General features: G+C 49.3%; 1 protein-coding gene across 2 annotated transcripts in view; it reads left to right on the forward strand.

The window, feature by feature from the left end:
• The window catches only part of EEF1AKMT4 (EEF1A lysine methyltransferase 4), a 31808-nt gene extending 14738 nt beyond the window's left edge, over nucleotides 1-17070 (forward strand). The window contains exons 2-3 of one of the 2 annotated variants that reach the window (XM_054983702.1): nucleotides 1872-2155; nucleotides 16016-17070. In XM_054983702.1, coding sequence (XP_054839677.1) covers nucleotides 1872-2155; nucleotides 16016-16303 — 572 coding nt within the window. In that variant the 3' untranslated portion in view covers nucleotides 16304-17070. The remainder of the gene's footprint in view (nucleotides 1-1871; nucleotides 2156-16015) is intronic. The other variant, XM_054983704.1, reaches the window with a different exon arrangement.
• Nucleotides 17071-20217: the final 3147 nt, after the last annotated feature.

The following is a 20217-nucleotide window of genomic DNA, read 5'->3' on the forward strand; positions in this document are numbered from 1 at the left end:
TATACCCCACTTTCCTCCACGATGGGGAACCAAAGCAACTGCATCATGCCCCTCTCCTCCATTTTGTCCTTACACAACAACCCTGCCAGGTAGTTTAGGCTGAGTGTGTGTGACTGGCCCACCCAGCAAGCTTCCAGGGCAGAGCAGACATTTGAACCCTGGTCCTTATCTGACATTAACCACCACACTGGCTCCACAGGAGCTGTCAAAGTAGTACATCGTTCTCTTCCCTCCCTGTCGTCACAACAACCCTGTGAGGTAGGTTATACTAAGGGATTGTGCCCAGCCACAGGTCTCCCAGTGACCTTTGGAGCTGAGGATGGATTCACACCTGGCTCCAGCAGCCCCTATCCACTGCTCCACACTTTGACTCATGATCTGTGTTGTAGTCATGGATGGTCCCAGGTGCGAATTCCTCCCCAACCTGCAGTTTTGAGTACTGCTGCTTCCTCAGGCCATCGCACTTGCTGAGAATGAAACCTTTTTATTTCCCTGCCTGTGTCTCTGTGTATTCAATAAGCAGGGCTTCTGATGTTCTGGCATCAAAGATCTCTTTGTCCCCCCACATCCTGAGAGCCTCCAACATTTCATGGCCAGTTGGTCTTGCAGCAAGAATGCCGTATTTTTTGATCTCCTTTATGGGGGGGATCTGTCCTGTCCTGCAAAACGGGGATCCGAACCTGGCTCTCCCGGGTTCTTTTCCAGTGCCCTAACCACTACACCACACTGGCTCTCAGAGAGCAGCACTGCTCTTAGCAATCTGGGTCCCAAAGGCCGGTGCTATTTCTGTGGGTTGAACCTGAAAGGCTTCGTTCTCTCTGTCAATGGCTTTTTATCCTGTTCTTCCTCCAAAGCTCGAGACTCGTTTGCTCCCATTTTATCCCCATAGCAACCCTGCGAATGCACGTTAACGTGAGAGTGACTGGACCAAGATTGCCCATTCTCGGATGGGTCTTCGAGGTTGGGGTCCAACGCTAACCACTACACTACACTGTCCATCTAGTTCCAGTATGGCAGCTGCTGCGTTAATCTACCAAGTTGCTGGAGTCACCCCATGGCTGCCCAGTACAAGATCTACTCCCTCGAAGACCTAGAAGTATTTGTTGTTTTATGCCTGAAGTTCTTTCCCCTCTATGTATATGGAAAATAGCCTAGACAGCCCAGCCTAGCCTAATCTCGTTCGATCTTGGCAGTGAACAACAACAGTCGATTTATATACTGCCCTTCAGGACAACTTAATGCCCACTCAGAGTGGTTTACAAAGTCTATTATTATTATCCTTACAACAATCACCCTGTGAGGTGGGTGGGGCTGAGAGAGCTCTGAGAGAGCTGTGACTGACCCAAGGTCACTCAGCTGGCTTCAAGCGGAGGAGTGGGGAATCAAACCTGCCTCTCCAGATTAGAGTCCTGCTGGTCTTAACCGCTACACCAAACTGGCTCCCAAACAGGGGAGCCCTGCTTAGTACTTGGATGGAAGACTGCCAAAGAACTCCAGGGTGGCTCTGGAGAACCGGGTTTGATTCCCCCTTCCTCCACTTGAAGCCAGCTGGGCCACCTTGGGTCAGTCACAGCTCTCTCAGAGCTCTCTCAGCCTCACCCACCTCACGGGGTGATTGTCATGAGGATAATAATAACATACTTTGTAAGCCGCTCAGAGTGGGTGTTAAGTCACCCTGAAGGGCGGTATATAAATCTAATGTTGCTGTTGCAGAGTCAGGCAACAGCAAAGCGCCTCTGAATGTCTCTTGCCTTGGAAACCCCCTGATGACATCACCATAAGCCAGTTGCGACTTCACAGCTGACTTTACTTTGATGTGACAACTGGCTCTGTGAGTTGTGAATGTAACCCAGCACTGTCTCTCTTTCCAGGTTGTGGGAACAGCGCTTTGAGTTACGACCTATACCAGCTTGGCTATGCAGACATCACCAGCATTGACTACTCGGAAGCGTGCATTGCGAGCATGCAAGACTGCTACGCCTGCTGCCCGGGACTCCACTGGTCGGTGATGGATGCCCGGGCCTTGGCTTTCCGGGATGGAAGCTTTGATGTGGTCTTGGAGAAAGGCACTCTGGATTCCCTGATGGTAGAAGAAACCGATCCGTGGCATGTATCCCGTGAGGCCAGGATACTCCTGGAACAGGTATTGGCGGAGGTGAGTGGTAAGATGCCTGCCAAAGCTTTGGTTGAAGCAGGTGACCCCCAGCAGTGGCCATGTGTGGCTGTCGGAACCTCCAGTGGTTTCTCAGTTTCAGTGCTTGAAATTTTGTTCCTTCCTTCTTGCGGCTTAGATTTGTGTTCTTCTGAAAAATCAAAACTTTTCTTAAATAAGTTTCAGGACCTCATGGTGTGTTTGCAGTCATCCAGACAATGTGCACCATCAGATTTGATCCAGCTTAGTGGGATGTGAAGTCCAATGTGGGCTGGATCGAGACCAGTGTTTGCAATGGCTGTGTCCTGCAAGAGCAGCCACCGCGCCCTCGTGGCCTACCCATTGCATTCCTCTGCTCCCAGGCGTCTCAGACATCTGTAGCTCTCCTTCTGAGATGGGGCAGTTCTTTCCAAGGGGGAGAAAAATCTCCCAAGGTCTACAAAAGCTAGACGCCCACAGCATAGTTGAGGAAGCCAATACGTTTGAGGGCCGAGCAAAAACTAAGGGGTGTGTAATTCAAAGTTGGCGTGGTACAGACCTTGTAATGCGACACATCGTGTGACCCGCCCGCCCCCCCCCCCCTTGAACCTTTAAGCCGAATCCCCTGGGCAGTGCCAGTTTAAGAGATTAATTTCAAAAAGATGATTCTGAGAACTGGGTGACGCCACCCCACAAACTTTTGAGGCTCACAGGTAGTCTGCTGAGGAGGCAGGAAAAACCCACTCCCCCCCCCCCAGCCTTCTGCTTAGATCAGGAATGCCTAATTCCCTCCTCTTCCACAAGGCTCTCACACTGTTCTCGGGCCAGTTGCAAGCTCTCGGCACAGCTTACCTTGCCGGGTTGTTGTGGAAGATAAAGTTGGGAGGGCATGGAGAAGAGCCCTGAACGACTTGGAAAGAAAGGCAGGATCAAACAAGGTGGATGGAAAGGCAGGATGAAAAAGACTTCCAGTCTCCATCCAAGAAGCTTTGTTGAGTCTTTCAATTTGGTGGTGCTAGTTCTCTAACTTACAGAGAGCCACATGCGCCAGTGACATCAACTAAAAGAGGCATATGGCTACCGTATGTCCTGTGCATCACCTTAGCGAACACACAGTCCAATAATATTAAATATAACCATTGATATTCAATATAGATACCTACTGATCTGCCCTGACCTGGATAGCCCAGGTGAACCTGATCTTGTCAGATCTCAGAAGCTAAGCAGGGTCGGCCTTGGTTAGTAATTGGATGAGAGACCTCCAAGGAAGACCAGGGGTTGCAGAGGCAGGCAATGGCAAACCACCTCTGTTAGTCTCTTGCCATGAAAACCCCACCAGGGGTCATGATAAGTCAAGACTTGAGGGCACTCTCCAGCACCAACTATTGAGCTAACCAAATAACATTTTCGGTGCAGCAGAAGTGAACACCGCTAGCTTACTTGTTTTGTACAAAGCAAAGCCCCAGAAACCAAAATTAGGCGAGCTAGAGGAGGCAGATGAACGAGCCCTAAGTAGGACTCAGCCCACGGAGCCAGTCCCCATTGGCTGAGTTCTTCCGAGTGGAGAAAGACGATTCCGCCTTTACTCAGTGGGTGATGGAAGGCAGCTCAGAATCCCTCTTGTCTTCTGGCGTTTTATGGGCCAAAACTGGTTTGTGACAGAGCCGCGCTGAACACCCTGCCCCTTCACAGGAGCGTCTCAACCAGGTTTAAGCCCCGCACGACCTCAGCCGAATCCCAATTGGTTCCCTGCCTGCCTGCCTGATCGGATCCGGAGCAGAGACAGGGAGCTAGAACACCTTGGGAGGGGTGAGTGGGCAGCGGAGATGTGGTGGGAGAGGAAAGGGGCAGGCCAGTGGGGTGCAGTCCCCCCCCCAGGCAAACGCTCCCTTTGGCACATACCATGAAAGCACTGACAGCAGAAGAGATGCCAGCAGTGTAGCGCATGGCCCCCTGGCTGTCCTCACTTCCCCATAAAGTTGAACCCTCCGAATTGAAGCGGTCAAATTCCTCTTCTTTTCCCCTCCCCTCCACCAATTCCCCCCCCCAACCCAGCCTGAATCTCACCCCAGTTGTCATGGCGACCGCTCCCTGCCCGAAAACTGCCATCTGCAAGAAGCCCAGCACCCCGGCAGCAAAATCCCTTTTTATGTTATCTGGTTAAGGGCGCAGCTCCAGGGAAGGGGCTGGCAACTTTCCGGGGGGGGGAGGGGTTGGCAGCCGGGGTGGGACCCAGGGGCCAAAAGCGGGCACTTCCCGGAGCTTGCCTAGGGAAGGGCGATGCCCTGTGGACAGGGGCTGCTTTCTGCTTCTCCTCCCACTTCCCCAGTTCCATCTTCTTAGTTAGAGATTCTCCCCACCGCACCACACACCCCAGATCTGACCGGCTAGTTCTCCCCGTTTCCATGGAAACCCTCATCGGTATTGACTCGGCAGAGGCGTTGCCATAGGGACAGGTAATGCCTCTAGGCAGCTATTAATTGGAGATGTCCAATCCGGCAGGATCCCTGTTGAGCTTCGTGGTGTGTGTTGGAGGGGGGGAGGCTCTCCGTACAGCCCTGGCTGGGACAGCGGCGGGTGGGCATGCTTCACCATTCCATCCCCCACTGCATTTCTGCTTTGCCCCATCTTTGTTCCCCAGCCCCCTTGACGGAGCATCAGTTGGAAACGGCTCCCACTTTAAGTGGCTTCTGTGGCATGGGAAATCTGGCAAAGGGATGTGTCCCCCCCCCCCCCCGCCTCGGTTTCTCTGCTCGACTGCTTCTGGTGGGTGTTTCCACGGATCAGCCCTTCTCACCCCCTCCGGTCCTTTAGGAATCCTTGTGTATGTCTCTGCTAGACATTTCTTTATTTTATTTTATTTATGTCATTTATATTCCGCCTTTCTCACTTGAGACTCAAGGCGGATTACATAGTGTGAGATTAGTACAATCAGTGGCAAGGACAAGGGCAGGCATTTCCATACAGTGTCAAGAACATTTCCATAAACAATGTCATAGGGCAGATGAATACAAGTTCCAGATCTGGTTCAAGGTGTTTTGGTGTTTAAAGCCCTCCACAGACGGGGACCGGCATACCTGTGGGACTGCCTCTCCTATTACGTCCCTTGCAGGGTGCTACACTCTGCAGATAAACAACTCCTGGTGGTCCCCGGCCCGAGGGACATCCGGCTGACCTCCACCAGGGCCAGGGCTTTTTCTGCCCTGGCTCCTGCCTGACGGAACGCTCTCCTGCTGGAGATCTGGACCTTGCAGGACCTGTTACAATTCCGCAGGGCCTGTAAAATGGAGATGTTCCGCCAGGCCTTTGGTTGAGGACCAGCGGGTGTCCCCCCTTATCCTATCTAAGATCGCCACCTCTTCTATGACTGCCCTCGGCCATGCGTTTCATCCACAGCTATGACTTATGCAGGTTTTTTATTAGTATCCAAAGTAGCCTGTGTATAATGGCGCGGAGTATTTTAATAAAAGTTTTTAAATCTGTTTTTAAAGTTGACTATTCATTTATTGTGTTTTAATGATGATGTGAGCCGCCCTGAGCCCATTCGTGGGGAGGGCGGGATACAAGTCAAATAAAATAAATAAATTAAATAAATAAATAAATAAATAAATAAATAAAAGACATAGTATTAGCAAGGATCCAATATGGGGTTGAAGAATTGCTGAAACAGAACATAATCAATTCTAGGACTTACATTAAATAACATAAAGCACAGGTAGGATATAGGAGTACATATTTAAAGCAACAGATAATATGTAAGGCAACATAATGGTGAAATCTATGGTTTCTAACTCATTAGCGAAACATCTGGGACCCCTTCCCATCTTCCGCCTGCTGCGGGAAGCCATCCCAGGGTGATCTCTGTAGAGCAGACAGAGAGGCAGCAAGCGCAGAATGGGTGACCCCTTCCTTCTGGTTTTCCTCAAGCTCTGAGAAAAAACTTAGGCACAAAAAATGTCACCCTTGCCGAGGGATCCCCCCCCCCCCGGCACCAGAGAAGGGTAGGGCAGAATTGTAGGGTAGGGCAGAATTTTGGAGAACTGTGGAAGTGGTACCAGAGGAGGTATCCCAGGCAAAGCGTATCCACCACCCGCTCCTTGCTGCGCGAGTCTTCAGTTGGAAGGTGGATTCTGTAATGAAATGGGCCTGTGGAACTCCTGGTGACTGGAACAACTGATCCAAATAATATGTCACGAGAAAAGACATAAGGTTCCAAAAACGTTGCACAAAAACAATTCTGAAATACAGAGTCTGATAAAGACTGTCCTTGGGAACACACGGATACACATTTTTTTCCCAATTCCGTGCAGTGTGTTGTGTTTCTTGTTCTACCCCAGTTTCTTGTTTAATTTAGTTTGAGAACTGAAGAGTTTGCATGTGCGGGCCTCTCTTTTCGGCTAACTTGGCCTTTCAAGTACAACGTGACCTTGACTTGCTCGAAAGAACCATCAGAAAGCCGTTCCGGTACATACGCACAGCTGCGCACTTGGTTCAGTGAGGCTACACACCAAGCCAGCGGCCTCGTATGCGCCAACTTTATTTCTGGGACGGATTCACGTCTCTGGCTGTAGGCAGCATAAGCGCCCAGGTGGTATCGCGGTAAGCATGTCAGCCCAGAAGACCCAAGTTCGAATCCCCACTCTGCCATGGAAGCTTGCTGGGTGACCTTGGGCCAGTCACACACTCTCAGTCTAACCTACCTCACAGGGTTCTTGTGGGGATAAAATCGCCGTGAGCGGCACTGGGTCGCCTTTGGGAAGAAAAGCGAGGTATAAAGGAATTAATTAAAATAAGCAATTTCATGTTTATGAAGAGCTGTTCTCTCTCAGCCTTGGGGAAGCAAGTTCCCCTTCAAACCTTCTTCACTTCCCACCCCACCCTGTGTTTGATCTAAACACAGATTTAATCTAAACCTGCAAAAAGCGTTTTGCTATGTAATTCCTGGGATGGGGGCAGGTAGAAAGAAAAATTATTTTGTGGAAGTGGCTGAGGCAGGCTTTGAAGGATCAGAGATGGCTCAGCCCGAGTGCTGTTCTCAGGGTTGAGGTGAAAAAGGAGGGTTATAGGTTCTCTCCAAGGGGCAGGACGGGAGCCATGCAGGGGTCCCAGGAATGCACGGAAGAAAAGGAGTCCCATTTTACGTGCTCAGAGAAACAAGGCCAAGTCTGTGGGATTTAATGTATGAGCCAGTTCTGGCTGCTGTTGGTATCTCGGAATCAAATGTGCTTCTCCATACAGGATGTTGAAGGGGGAGGAGAGAGAGGGGAGACTAAATTTAGGGTTGCCAATTTCCAGGTGCACCCTGGAGATCTGCTGGAATGACCGTTGAGCTCCAGGCTACAGCAATCAGTTGTTCTCCTGGAGGAAATAGCTGCTGTGGAGGGTGGACTTAACATTGTGCCTTGCTAAGGTACCTCTCTCCCCAAATCTCCCAAGAATTTCCACTCTAGACTGGAACCCTTTCCCCTTTCACTGCTAGCTTTCTGTGGGTGGGATGTTATTAAATGGATTCGAGCACGCAGCCTTCAGTTGTGGGCTGAAATGGTTTCTTCCAGGCTTGGCATCTTGTGGAGGCCCAAGCCCTATACAGGGAGCAGAATGAGGCAGCCAAATGGGTTGTGCCGCTTCAGGCTGCAGGGAGGGCTGGCATTTTTCCGAACCTTCCCCATCCTTAATATTTCCCTGTATGCAGAAGACTAGCTCAGTGTGCAAAGAACTAGATGAGAACCTTTTGTTCTGATGTGCAGATTTTTTATTAGCAGGGGTTTTAATTCATTTATTTTACATGAAAAATGTGACTCCACTGCCTCGTCGGTGCTGAGCTGAGAAAACCCAAGAGCAACCTCAATCTCAGGGGCTCTTGCCTTTCTAGCTCTCTGCACTAAATTCACAGCAGCCCCAAAGGAGGGAGGGGCTGCATCGACTGCAGTCCTTCTTTTCTCTCTGTCTCTGCCACCCCCAAAGTGTCTCGCTGGCAAAGTTCCATGCTGCTAGCTGTGGGCAACTGCATTTCCTATAAACTGACGGCTCCCCTGGGAGAAGAGGAGGGCGTATTGGATCCTCTACAGCCTCTTTGGCTTTTTTCTACCCTTGGTTTTTGCCTCTGGGCCAATCAAACGTTGAAAATGTATTTATTATTTATTTATTCAGTTTTTATACAGCTTCTCTTCAATTAAGATCTCGAAGAGGTTCACCACAATTACAACAGTTAAAACCGATACAAAAATGTGATATTCAGTAAAGTCATAATTAGAGATGGGCATGAACTGGGGAAACAGCGGTTCGTTGCAGTTCGTGGTTTGTCGCGTTTCACGAACTACAAACCGGCATGAAATTGCCTGGTTTGCAAACCGGCTCGTTTGGTTCCTGAATACATCACTTCTGGGTAAGCAGAAGGTCTGCAGAAGGCCCATCCCCCCCATTGCCTAAGTAACTGATTGATCGGCGCCAGGCTGTCTGCAGTGACAAACCGAAAAATGAAGCAAACAAACTGCCTTAAAAATCGTTGCGGTTCATCAGAAATGCCTTCCAACGAACTAGCGGTTCGCGAACTACGAACTGGCCCAGTTCATGACGAACTTTGGTTCATATTTCGGTTCGTGCCCACTTCTAGTCATAATAAAACCACATCATACAAACAAAATGTTATGAAACTGTCATGAACCCCTAGCACAGGGCATCTGGTTCCCGCTTCTGGAGGTGAGATTGTAAACCAGGAATGTTCCATTAGCGTGGGTTGCGGGGGGCATTGGTATCCGCACTCTCAAGTTTAGGTCTGCAAAGCAAAGAAATCTCTTGACATGATTGAGGCACATAAGGAGAGTTAGGTTGGTGGAGGGAGGGGCAGTGTACACTTCTAGCCTGAACATCGCTGGTAGGAGAATGCACCCCCCCCCCCACAAATCACTCTATGGTTGATAGACAGAATTGACCCTCCTGCATTTAAACGAGCTGGCTTGTATCTCAGTAGGCTTCTTTCCTTCAGAACCCGAGATCCCACCGTTGCTGGATCAATCCACAGGCCCAGCTGGTCTCAGATGGCACTGGCAAGCCCAAAAGTGCAGCAAGAAGCCAACTGCTTCCGCTGCGGCCACAACTTCCCCGCCATTGGTGTTAAAAGGGACCATGGAAGCATCCTGGGGGAGTAGCCCCTCCCAAGGCTGTCCTCCGTGAATTTGTCTAATCCTCTTTCGGAGCCATCTGAGCTCATGATGGTTACTAAATCTAGCAGCCCTTAAGTTAACCCACCGTGGCGCGAAGGAGTCCTTCGCCCTGAATCTCCTGTCCATTGATTTCAGCGCTGATTTTAAGGGCTGGCGTGTGGGAGAAAGAGAGAGTTTGCCATCCACATCCCCTGGCCTACGTATAACTTTATAAATATCAAGATTTGGGCCCAGCAGCCCCTTAAAGAACAACTAGGTTTCCAGGATATGAGCTTCCGAGAGTCAGAAAGCTCCTACCCAGGAAATCTAGTTGGTCTTTAAGGGGCTACTGGGCCCAAATCTTGCTCTTCTACTATAGACCAACACAGCTACCCTCTTGAAATGATCTTTATAATTATCATATTCCCCATTAATAGGATTTCCTTTCTGAACTGAAAAGCCCCCAAACTCTCCTTGTAGGCAAAGCGCTTATAATCCCTCTTGTTTCAGTTGCTCTTACCTGTATCTTTTCCACCAGCCCGATGTCCTTTTGAGATAACGGTGAGCAGAACTCTACAGAGTCTTCCAGATGTGGCCATGTCCTGAATTTCTACAAAGGAACGGCGATACCAGCTGTTTTGTTTCCTGCCCCCCTTCTCCTTTCATAGAATTTGGCCTCCCTCGCAGCTGCCATCAAACTTTCCACCGGGACTCCAAAGATCATTTTGCGCTTCAGCGAACCTCATTTGCTGCGATGTTGCCAAGATCTTCTTAGCGCTCTTCAGAGGCTCCGTTTTTGATTTTCTTCCTCCTGAATAAGCATTTATGAACAAGTTTGACATCACGATCCTGATACAGATAGCTAAAAAAAAAACCCTAATACCTCCTTCCACTCTATGCATTGTCCGGTTACTTCTACCTTTTATTTCATGTTTTACCAGTTGCTAAGCCCTGAGAAAATTGGTCCTCTGATCCCATGATCACAAGTTCTCTGCTACCAAAATGCATAATGGGGCGAAAGCCGAAATGCATCGTATCTACCTGCACACCCATATCCACATTCTTGTTAGCACTCACAACGAACTCCAGAAGGTGGTAAGGCAGGGTTTCCCTTTGCAGAAGCCAGGGGGATTCTTCCCCAGCAAGGCTTATTCTTCTATTTGCTTAATAATCATTTTTGCAGAAAATTGGCCTAACTAGCCTATGAGAGTGACAAGTAATAATAACTGCGCTTATAATGCTGCTCTCCTCGACAGATTAGTGCCCCACAAAGAGCAGTGGTGGACAAGGGCAGCGTTATTAGTATCCCCACAATAGAGAGAGCTGGGGCTGCTGATCTCATGGCAGTGGTGAGATTCGAACCAGCAGAGTGGTGATTTGCAGCCCAACCGCTTAACTGCTATGCTACAGCAGCAAGTGGGTGACTCTGGAGGAGTGGAGGGGGGGGGGCAGTGTAGATTTTGGCCTTCTTTAGCCATAGAATACATGTTGGCATAACTGTAGCGAAGCCGTTGTCCCCTTATTTATTATTTTTATTTATTATTTCGATTTATAAACCGCCCATCCTCAGGGGCTCTGGGCAGTGAACAACAGTTAAAATCAATAAAAATAAGAAAACAATAATTCTAAAATCAACATACAATAAACAGTAATAAAATAAATTAACCAAATACATCAAGGTGCAATGGTGGGGAGAACCCCCCACCCCAAAGGTGGGAGGCCGACATGGCACCATCCCCTTCAACCACCGACCGCCTGGCGGAACAGCTCTGTCTTACAGGCCCGGCGGAATGATAATATGTCCCGCTGGGCCCGGGTCTCCATTGACAGAGCGTTCCACCAGGCTGGGGCCAGGACTGAAAAGGCCCTGGCCCTGGTTGAAGCGAGGCGGGCTTCCTTAGGGCCAGGGACCACCTTGGTCAACCTGGGTACGTCCCCCTTTCCCTTAGAGTCTGAGCCTGCTATGTGTCATTCCCACCTATCATTTTTCCTCCTTGTCCTGCTGGACGCTTTTGTTGTAAAGCGAAAGATGTAATTTGACTTTCTCTGATGTACGGATTTGTGAAACCCTCTTTGGCAAGCCATGTCTGCCTTTGGCAGAGCCCTGTGCGCGCGCTCTCTCTCTCTCTCTCCTTCTGGCTTTTGTATCCTCTTATCCTCACTTGATCCCAGGGCACCGGGGAATGCTTCCTTTCCCTCTCCTACCTGCTTTTGGTGCTGTTTGCATTCCACATGCGGCTTGAGCAGGGGCTGGTTTTTTGCATTCTCATGCGTAAGGTGGCATGTTAAGAATCCCAGTCTCCCATTTGTTTTCTTAAGCATGCTTCTAGTCCCCATTGTTGGCAATCTGAATGGCAGGAGAGAGAAAATAAAAGTCTTTTCTCATGTAACCTGTGATTAACTTAGAGAAGTCACTACCTCCAAGGTGCTGGGAAGTGAGTTTAAGACAGGTGTTTTAAAAAAGCATTTATTTATTTTATTTATTTATTATATTTTTTTACCCGCCCTCCCCACAAGTGGACTCAGGGAGAGGTACAACATTGATTAAAATACAACATAAAAACAATAACCACAGCATAAAAACAGCAATTAATAAAACCATTCCAAGACGGGGCAGTCCTGCACTCCTGCCCGTCAGCATACAAAAAGTGGAGTTAGTAGTGAACAGATAGATTGCTGTACCCCTTTTTGGGGCAGCCAGCAGTGGACCCTCCATAACCCCTCATAGAGGGAGACCGGTGGAAGGCTCGGCACTGATGGACTAAAATTAGCCTCCACCATATGCCTGGCGGAACATCTCGGTCTTACAGGCCTGCCTAAATGATACAAGATCCTGGAGGGCTAGGGGGGGCTAAAAGAGCCTCCATGTTCAGAAGCAGTCTACCTCTCAGTGCAAACGGCCGGGGACAAATGACGTGGGGAGGATGTTTCCTTTGTTTGCGGATTCTCTGAAGCCCGTCGCTGATGCTAGAAACAGAATGCTGTTTATTTACTATTTCATTTACGCTCTGTGACTAGATCAAGATGGGTAGCCATGTTAGTCTGTCTGTAGCCGTAGAAAAAGAGCAAGAGTCCAGTAGCACCTATAGGACTAATAGAATTTGTGGTAGGGTAGGAGCTTTCGTGAGTCACAGCTGGTCTCCGTAGCTGGTTCGTTATAGAGGATCCGTGCATTTGATGTCCCATAAGTTACCGCTTCATCGCATCTCAGCTGTCCTGCAGTGAAAGTTTGCTACTCCCTCCCCCTCCATTCCTTGATGTGTGCCATCAAGTCACAGCCACCTTATGGCAGCACCATTCATGGGTTTTTCAAGGCAAAAGACAGAAAGAGGTGATTTGCCGTAGCCTGTCTCTGAACAACCCTGTCTTCATTAGTGGTGTCCCATCCAAACAGAGACTGGGGCCACCCCTGCTTAGCTTCCGCAATCCGACAAGATCAGGCTATACCATGCCGTCTCCCTCTGCCCCCCCTGCCAATGGCATACCTTAAGATGCCTACACTAACACTGTAGCCACTTATCAAGGCACCATTTCATCATGGTAGTACCGCTTCTTCTTTCCCCTTCATGCATAAGATGCTCTCTGGCCCAAAGAGGATGTGCTCGGGCAGATTGCAGCAGAAGCAAATGTCTGCATGACAGAAGGCGTTCCTTTGGGCGCCCCCGTGGTAAGGCATGAGTGCCCCAGAAAGGATCTGAAATCCTGGTATTGTGACCCTCAAAAGTTAGCATGGCCCCTGCAATCATAATGCTTTCCCTCCTTCCCCAAATCCTCTTCCCCAGCTGTAGAAATCCACGCATTCCTTTCTCCCCTGAGCCCCATTCAGAGAGGGCTGTTCCAGCCTTCCACTACAGGCTGTTCTGGTTAAATGGTGAGTCATGAGAAGGAAAGGGCATTCGATCCGCACCTGTCACGGGGGCCGGGCAGCCGAATGCGGGGGTGTTTCCCGGCTCTGCTGGGCGTGCCATGGTGCCACGGCGGGGGGGGGTGAGGGGAGGGAAGGAGCCGAGCAAGCCGAGCGCTGGCTGCCAACCCCCAGCAGCCGAGTTAACATGCCGAGCACGCCGGCGCTGGCCGTAAATGCCTTTGACTTTGGATAAAGCCAAGCAAGAAAATTGATGTTCTTTTCCATCCTATTAGCAGCAGCTTAGTTCCAGAGAGGAGAAAATGATGATTAAAAGGGTCAAGTCCGCTCTGCTTTAAACAAGCCGTACCTTGGACAGGCCGTCACTTTAAGATCTTGGCTCGGGAATGTCCTGGCGGGCTGAGGACAGGAGGCACATCCAGAAGTTTGGTTGCCGTGCAAACCGGGGAGATGGGGGGAGGCATTCCGTTCTCGAGGGTGCTGGGATTCATGTGTGCTCCCCAAAAAGGGAGATTTAAAAGCCAGATTGTTGCTCGAAATTATGTTCTGGGAGGGGCTCTCTCTCTGTGGTAGGACACGTGATTTGCTTGCTGAACGCCCCGGGTTCTGGCTCCAGCATCTTCCCAGTTAAAAGGGGTCTCGGGCAGCTGTGCCAGGAAAGATAGCCCCAGGGAGCCACCACCAGTTGGAGGAAATGCACTGGCGGTCTGACTTGACCAAAGGCAGCTCAGTGGGTCTGGAAGCATCAAAGACCACTGGTACATATTAGCTTGGCAACCCCTCTGAACCTTCTAAGAGTTGTTACCACCATATTGCACACTGTAGCTTGAGCGAGTACGAGTTGCCCATGGCTGCCTTGTGAGTTCACGGAGGCAGGCCTCAGATCTTTAAAGTTCTTGTTTCTTCGTACTCAAGAAACTATGCCCATGTTACATTGTCGGGGATGAAGAATGGTGCCCGTTTTGTGACATTCCCCGTAGCACCTGCCTGTTCTCATCTGGGCACCTGCACAGTCTCCCCGCCCTGGACAGATCTCCCTTTTGCAAGCCCAGCAGTGCCCACTGGGTGACCATGAATGGGATCTTTCACCCTTGGCTATTCATTTGGAAAATCAAACGGATGGGCTTGGAGAACCCATAACAACAACAGCAGCAAAAACAACAACATTCGATTTATGTACCGCCCTTCAAGACAACTTAATGCCCTCTAAGAGCGGTTTACAAAGTGTTATTATTACCCCCAAAACAATGACCCTGTGAGGTGGGTGGGGCTGAGAGAGCTCTGAGAGAGCTGCGACTGACCCAAGGTCACCCCGCTGGCTTCAAGCGTAGGAGTGGGGAATCAAACCCAGTTCTCCCGATTAAAGTCCCACGCTCTTAACCGCTACACCAAACTGGCTCTCTAGCTCACCAAACAAGGCGAGGGGTCATGGTAGAGTATTTGCTCGGCATGCAGAAGGCCCCAGGTTCAATCCCCAGCATCTCTTGTTTTAAAGAACCAAGCAGTTTAGGTGATGTGAAAGACCCCTGCCTGAGACGCTGGAGAGCCCCTGCCAGGCTGAGTAGACAGTGCTTGATGGACTGATAGTACAATTCAGTATAAGGCTGTTTCGTCTGTGTTTGAACAACCTGTGTACACCATAGGATGGGGAACAGCGATAATGATAATACAGTAGTCCCCATTGTCATCGGGGCAGTGGGAACTATTTTTAAAACTATAGCAACTTATATGGAAAAACTGCAGCTTTCTGACATAACACCTACAGAACTGCAAAAGACGGCGTTACTTGGAACAGCATACATATTACACCAATACCCGGCTGATACTTAGGTCTCTGGTGGAAACTTGTATCAGTTTAGCAAGGCCAATCAATGATAACATGTGATCTTTATTATTGATTGTTGCGTGTAATTCAAATAATAATAACAATAACAACTGTGCATATATACTGCTCTTCTATACAAAAAATGTCCCACTCAGAGTGGGCTGAGAGGAGTGGCTTGCTCAAGGCCACCTGCTTTGCTCATGGCAATAGCAGGAGTCAAACCAACAGAGTGCTGATTTGCAGCCCAACCACTTAATCACTATGCTGCAGCAGTATATGCTTGAAAAGTCAGCATTGTTATTATCCCCATGATCCAGCTGGGGAGCTGGGGCTGAGACGAGTGGCTTACCCAAGGCCGCCTGCTGAGCTCATGGCAGTAGTGGAGTCGAACTGGCAGAGTGCTGCTTCACAGTCCAGCCACTATGCTGGAAGGTCAAGAGGTGCATGACCCCACAGGAGTCCTAACCCTGTTGCCCTTCTACAAACACAAGTCCATGTACAGCCTGTAAAAGCGAATGGTATTCTCTGTGTTGTTTAGCTTTCTAATTAGGAAAATGAAGCTTTTAACAACAACAACATTCAATTTATATACTTCCCTTCAGGACAACTTAATGCCCACTAGGTCTGTTATTATTATCCTTACAACAATCACCCTGTGAGGTGGGTGGGGCTGAGAGAGCTCTGAGAGAGCTGTGACTGACCCAAGGTCACCCTGCTGGTTTCAAGCAGAGGAGTGGGGAATCAAACCTGCCTCTCCAGATTAGAGTCCTGCTGCTCCTAACCACTACACCAAACTGGCTCTCAAACAGGGGAGCCCTGCTTAGTACTTGGATGGGAGACTGCCAAAGAACTCCAGGGTTACTTTGTAGAGTCAGACAGAGTCCTGCCACTCCTAACCACTACACCAAACTGGCTCTTTTGTATTGCTGGTTCTGTTGTTGGAGATTGGAGTGGGTGTGATGGGTGAGATTCCCCCCATATCTTCTGAAAAACCAGATGCGGCGAGCGCAGCGATGGGGGTCTTCTGTAACTTTGCCTCTCTTTTCTTTCAGGTCAGCAGAGTCTTGCGACCCAAGGGCTGCTTCATCTCCATCACGTTTGCCCAGCCCCACTTCCGCAAGCGTCACTACGCTCAGCCCGCCTATGGCTGGTCCACCCGTCACGTCACATACGGCAGCGGCTTCCATTACTTTCTCTACATCATGCAGAAGGGAGAGGAGTTGTCCCCGTCTGACCTGGCCCTGGGGCGAAGCCTCCACTCGCCTCTCAGTCCACCAACCCCCACGCGCCACCTTCAGGACACAGAAGGGGAGAACTTCCTCTCCACCATTGACCTGTGAACCACCGGACCGGAGGGGCTCAGCACCTTTCGAAGGAAAAGGACCATGTACTGGACGGCTTCCCTTGGACTGCTGGAGCCAAAATTCCTCTGGGTCGCTCTCAGGGATTTCTTCCTGCATATATATATATATATTTGGGGTGTGTGTGCTTTTTTAAAATTTCAAATGCTTTCTCTGCAGTTGGCAACAGGAGTCAATTCCCCGTGGAACTGGATGGGAACGTTTTCTGCTGCCAAATCTGTTTGTATTGAACATTTTTCCTCTAAAGCCTCTCTCCCAGCTGATATGTGGAAAGGGAGTGGGGTGTCAGAGGTTTTTAAAAATCTTTTGGCTGTGCCATAATCTTTTGTTTTTGTCTGGTGTAGTGGTTAAGAGCGGCAGGACTCTGATCTGGAGAACCAGGTTTGATTCCCCACTTGAAGCCAGCTGGGTGACCTTGGCTTAGTCACAGCTCTTTCAGAGCTCTCTCAGCCCCACCCACTTCACAGGGTAATTGGGGATAGTAGTAACGTACTTTGTAAACCGCTCTGAGTGTAGCATTAAATTGTCCTAAAGGGCGGTATATAAATCAAATGTTGTTGTTGTTAACATTTTTAGTCTCCTCCAGTTATATTGGAGTGGTCCAATCTGGGCTGTAACTTCTCAACAGTCTTTGGAAAGGAGAGGAACCTCCCTAAAGCTCCAGATTCTGGGCTTGGTCCCCCTGACATCTCATGACCCTTGGGGTTTTTTATCATGCTCCTTTTTGTTTCTTAATAAAGCACAGCTGGAACTGTCCGATGCGGATGTCATCTTGGCCTTTCTCTTCATATGGCATGACATCTTAGCTGTGGTCAAGGCGAGCGAAGGCCCTAGATGCTGCTGCCTGCCTGGCTGCCACACATTGGTTTGACACTCCGATCTGTGGGCCCTCTAGATACCCGGGACTCCGCAGCCTGAAATTAGATTTCTGCAATTAGAACACGTTGGGCACATTAAGCATAGATACATATGTGTGCTTTGTTCTGGTGCCTTGTTACATTTTGTTGTGTCAGTGATGGGGATGGAGTCATCAGGAAGGGTGGCTGTGTCACATGATGGAGAAAGGAAGGGAGTCCTTGGGCGGGGTGGATGTATCATACGCTGGAGAAAGAAATGGAGTATCCCAGAAGTGGCTGTGTCACAAACTGGACTTAGAGGAACCAGAGGAAAAAGGGGATGAGTTGTGTTGGTAATAGATGTGTGGTTATGCACAATTCCCTCCCCTTGTCTCCTCCTCCCCATAGTTACATATTTAGGGTACAATCCATCCTTGCCGTGCATATGAGTGATATTTTCATGTTTCTAATTAGGATGGAAAGTCGTCTTAGAATATCAGCAGAACTCTTAAGAGTCTCTCTGCACGAGACATCTGACACGTGTCGGGAGATGCAACGGTAGCCGGGAAGGGTAATTTAAAAAGACAGAGCCAGCAGCAGGGCAAAGCTGTGTGAAGGGGCTGTGAAATGCCAAAAGGAAAACCATTATAACCTCTCCAGGTCCAGGCCTGGCTCTGGACGGCAGCTCCAGCCCATTTCCATTCATTGCCGCCCTCTGGTTGCGATCCCACCCGGTTTGGGACTGGAGAGGTGAAATTGACAGAGCCTTCCTGGAGGCATAGATGAAATCAATAAACCTTCTGAGGAGCGATCTCTGCTGGCTCTGTCTTTTTAAACTATGCTTCCCAGCTAACATTGCATCTCCCTACACTCGAGCACGTGCTGAAGTGTCTCATATAGAGAGACTAAGCATACTGTATTTGTGCAGAAAAAGCATGTGCATTTTTCCAAGAGCCTCCATTTAAAAAAAAAAAAAGTTTCTAGCTTCCCTGGCTGCAAAATTACGCTTTCTGATATGTGGCCTGTACCTGCCATAATCTCAGAAGCGAAGAAGTGTGCCTGAAGATTATTGATATTATTTTATTCCATCACCACCCAATGCCTCCGAGGAGTTCAGGGTGGTTTGCAAGGCTCTCCCCTCCATGTTATCCTCACAACAACCCTGTGAGGTAGGTTAGGCTGAGAATGAACGACAAGCATAAAAATGGGATCGAAATGATCAAGCAGAAAGAGCCTTGCCCCTCTCTGTGATTAGCAAAAACAAGAGTGTATTATGCAAAGTAAGAGCTTGTCAAAGTGTTTAATTTTCAGGGTTTACACCAATTGCAGGGTGCAGCCTTCCTTAGTCTGGCACTTGCGCGCTGTTCGGTGTCCTGGTCTTAACTCCGATACAGAATTTTGCTTTCTTTTTAAGGGCAGAGTACGAAAGAGAGGCCAGGGCAAAAACCCCCTCTGCCTCTCGCTTGCCTTGAAAGCTCCTTGCTGGCATTGCCGCAAGTCGGTTGCAGCTTGACGCCATGTTATGCACGTTACCGAATAGAGGAGGAAGCTCTGAGCCAGAAAGCATTGGACTTGACAACAGGAAGCAGTCAAGGCTGAGCACTGAGCATTAGGCATGTTCGAAGCAGACTTTGGCTATGCGGTAGTAATCGGGGTCCCCGAAGAAGAAGTGTGGCCAATCCCAGTTTGCTGCGAAGCCCAGTCCAGTTGCTCTGTAAAAGCCACTGACCTGGCTGTCGGCTTCCTTTTGCAGGGGCCGGGGAGAGGTTGGGCCCCAGGCAGTGAAATGGCATCCAGCTATGGACCGTTTCAGCTGCATGCTCGAACAGAGCCAAATGGTTGCGACTAGTGGATTTCTCGTCAAGGCAGAGCTGCACCTGCAACGCCATTGCCCCTCTGCAGAGATTCAGGACAGGCTGGGCGGAACACCAACGTGCCTGTGGAAAGGTCATTTGTGGCCCAAGGTTTTTGTGTGGCTACTTCCGCACCCCTCCCCCCGCACTCATTCCCTCCGCTCCCCTCCGCCCGCCTCCCTCCGATAGCTAATTCTGGAGGGAGTCCAGCTCCCTGCTCTTTGTGGCTGTTAATGAAACTGCCAGAGAACCCGTGAATCATTTTAATTCTCTCCATCCATCTTTGGATGAAGGAGAGATGGAGGAACCTGAGTTTCCTCTTTCACTCTTGCTCTCTGGTGCAGATCTCCCAAAAGTGTATGGGAGAAAGGCAGAGAGAGAGAGAGAGAGACTTTTTTTTTTTAATCCTCTGCCACAAGTAAATTGCTTTAATCCCGTTTCTGTCTCTCGAATAATTGGGAAGCCCAGCGCCAGGGAAGAAAAGGGCAGTGCAGGGTTCCCAGTTCTCTTCTGAGTCCTCCATCTCCATAGTGATGCTCACTTAGAAACCGGCATATGTCCTCCCCCCACCCCCACGTCCTAGATGTCTCCAGATGGAGCTTTTTTTTCTGGTGCGATTTAATGGGCTGTTTCCCCCCCATCCCCGTGCATGCAGCCACAGGGCTAAGAAAGATCTTTGCATAGTTCACAGGCTCGCACGAACAGAAATAGTTCCCAATAAAACACGGTGGAATGGGTGGGCTTCCGCAGGCAGGTCACATTGAGAAGGCTAGAAGAACAAGGATAAATCGCTCTGCCAGGTTCCTATCTCTCTTTTTTTTATCAGTGTTGACGGTGTTAATTGATTTTAGCACCTGCCTTTAATTGCACATCAGAAGTGTGGATTTTTAATAAGATCTAATCAGAGTTGCCTTCTCCTGAAAGGGGTGGCCGGGGCTGATGGAATAATCTCTCTTTTATAGCGTTTTACAATTAACGATACACTTTGATGTGCAATACACCGATCCTCATTTTCTGTGCTTACCATTGAAACCTAGCTCTCTGCAAATAATGCCTGTCTTCGTGATCTGTATACCTCTCAATTCCCATATCTTACACAAAGGTTAAGCAGAGGAAACCATAATCCTCCCCAGGAATCCTCAGATTGGGACTTGCGTATTGACGAGGGGATATTTTTTGGAGTTTTTTAATTTGTTTCCGATAT

This window comes from Eublepharis macularius, chromosome 6 (assembly GCF_028583425.1).
Source record: "Eublepharis macularius isolate TG4126 chromosome 6, MPM_Emac_v1.0, whole genome shotgun sequence".
Classification (NCBI taxonomy): domain Eukaryota; kingdom Metazoa; phylum Chordata; class Lepidosauria; order Squamata; family Eublepharidae; genus Eublepharis; species Eublepharis macularius.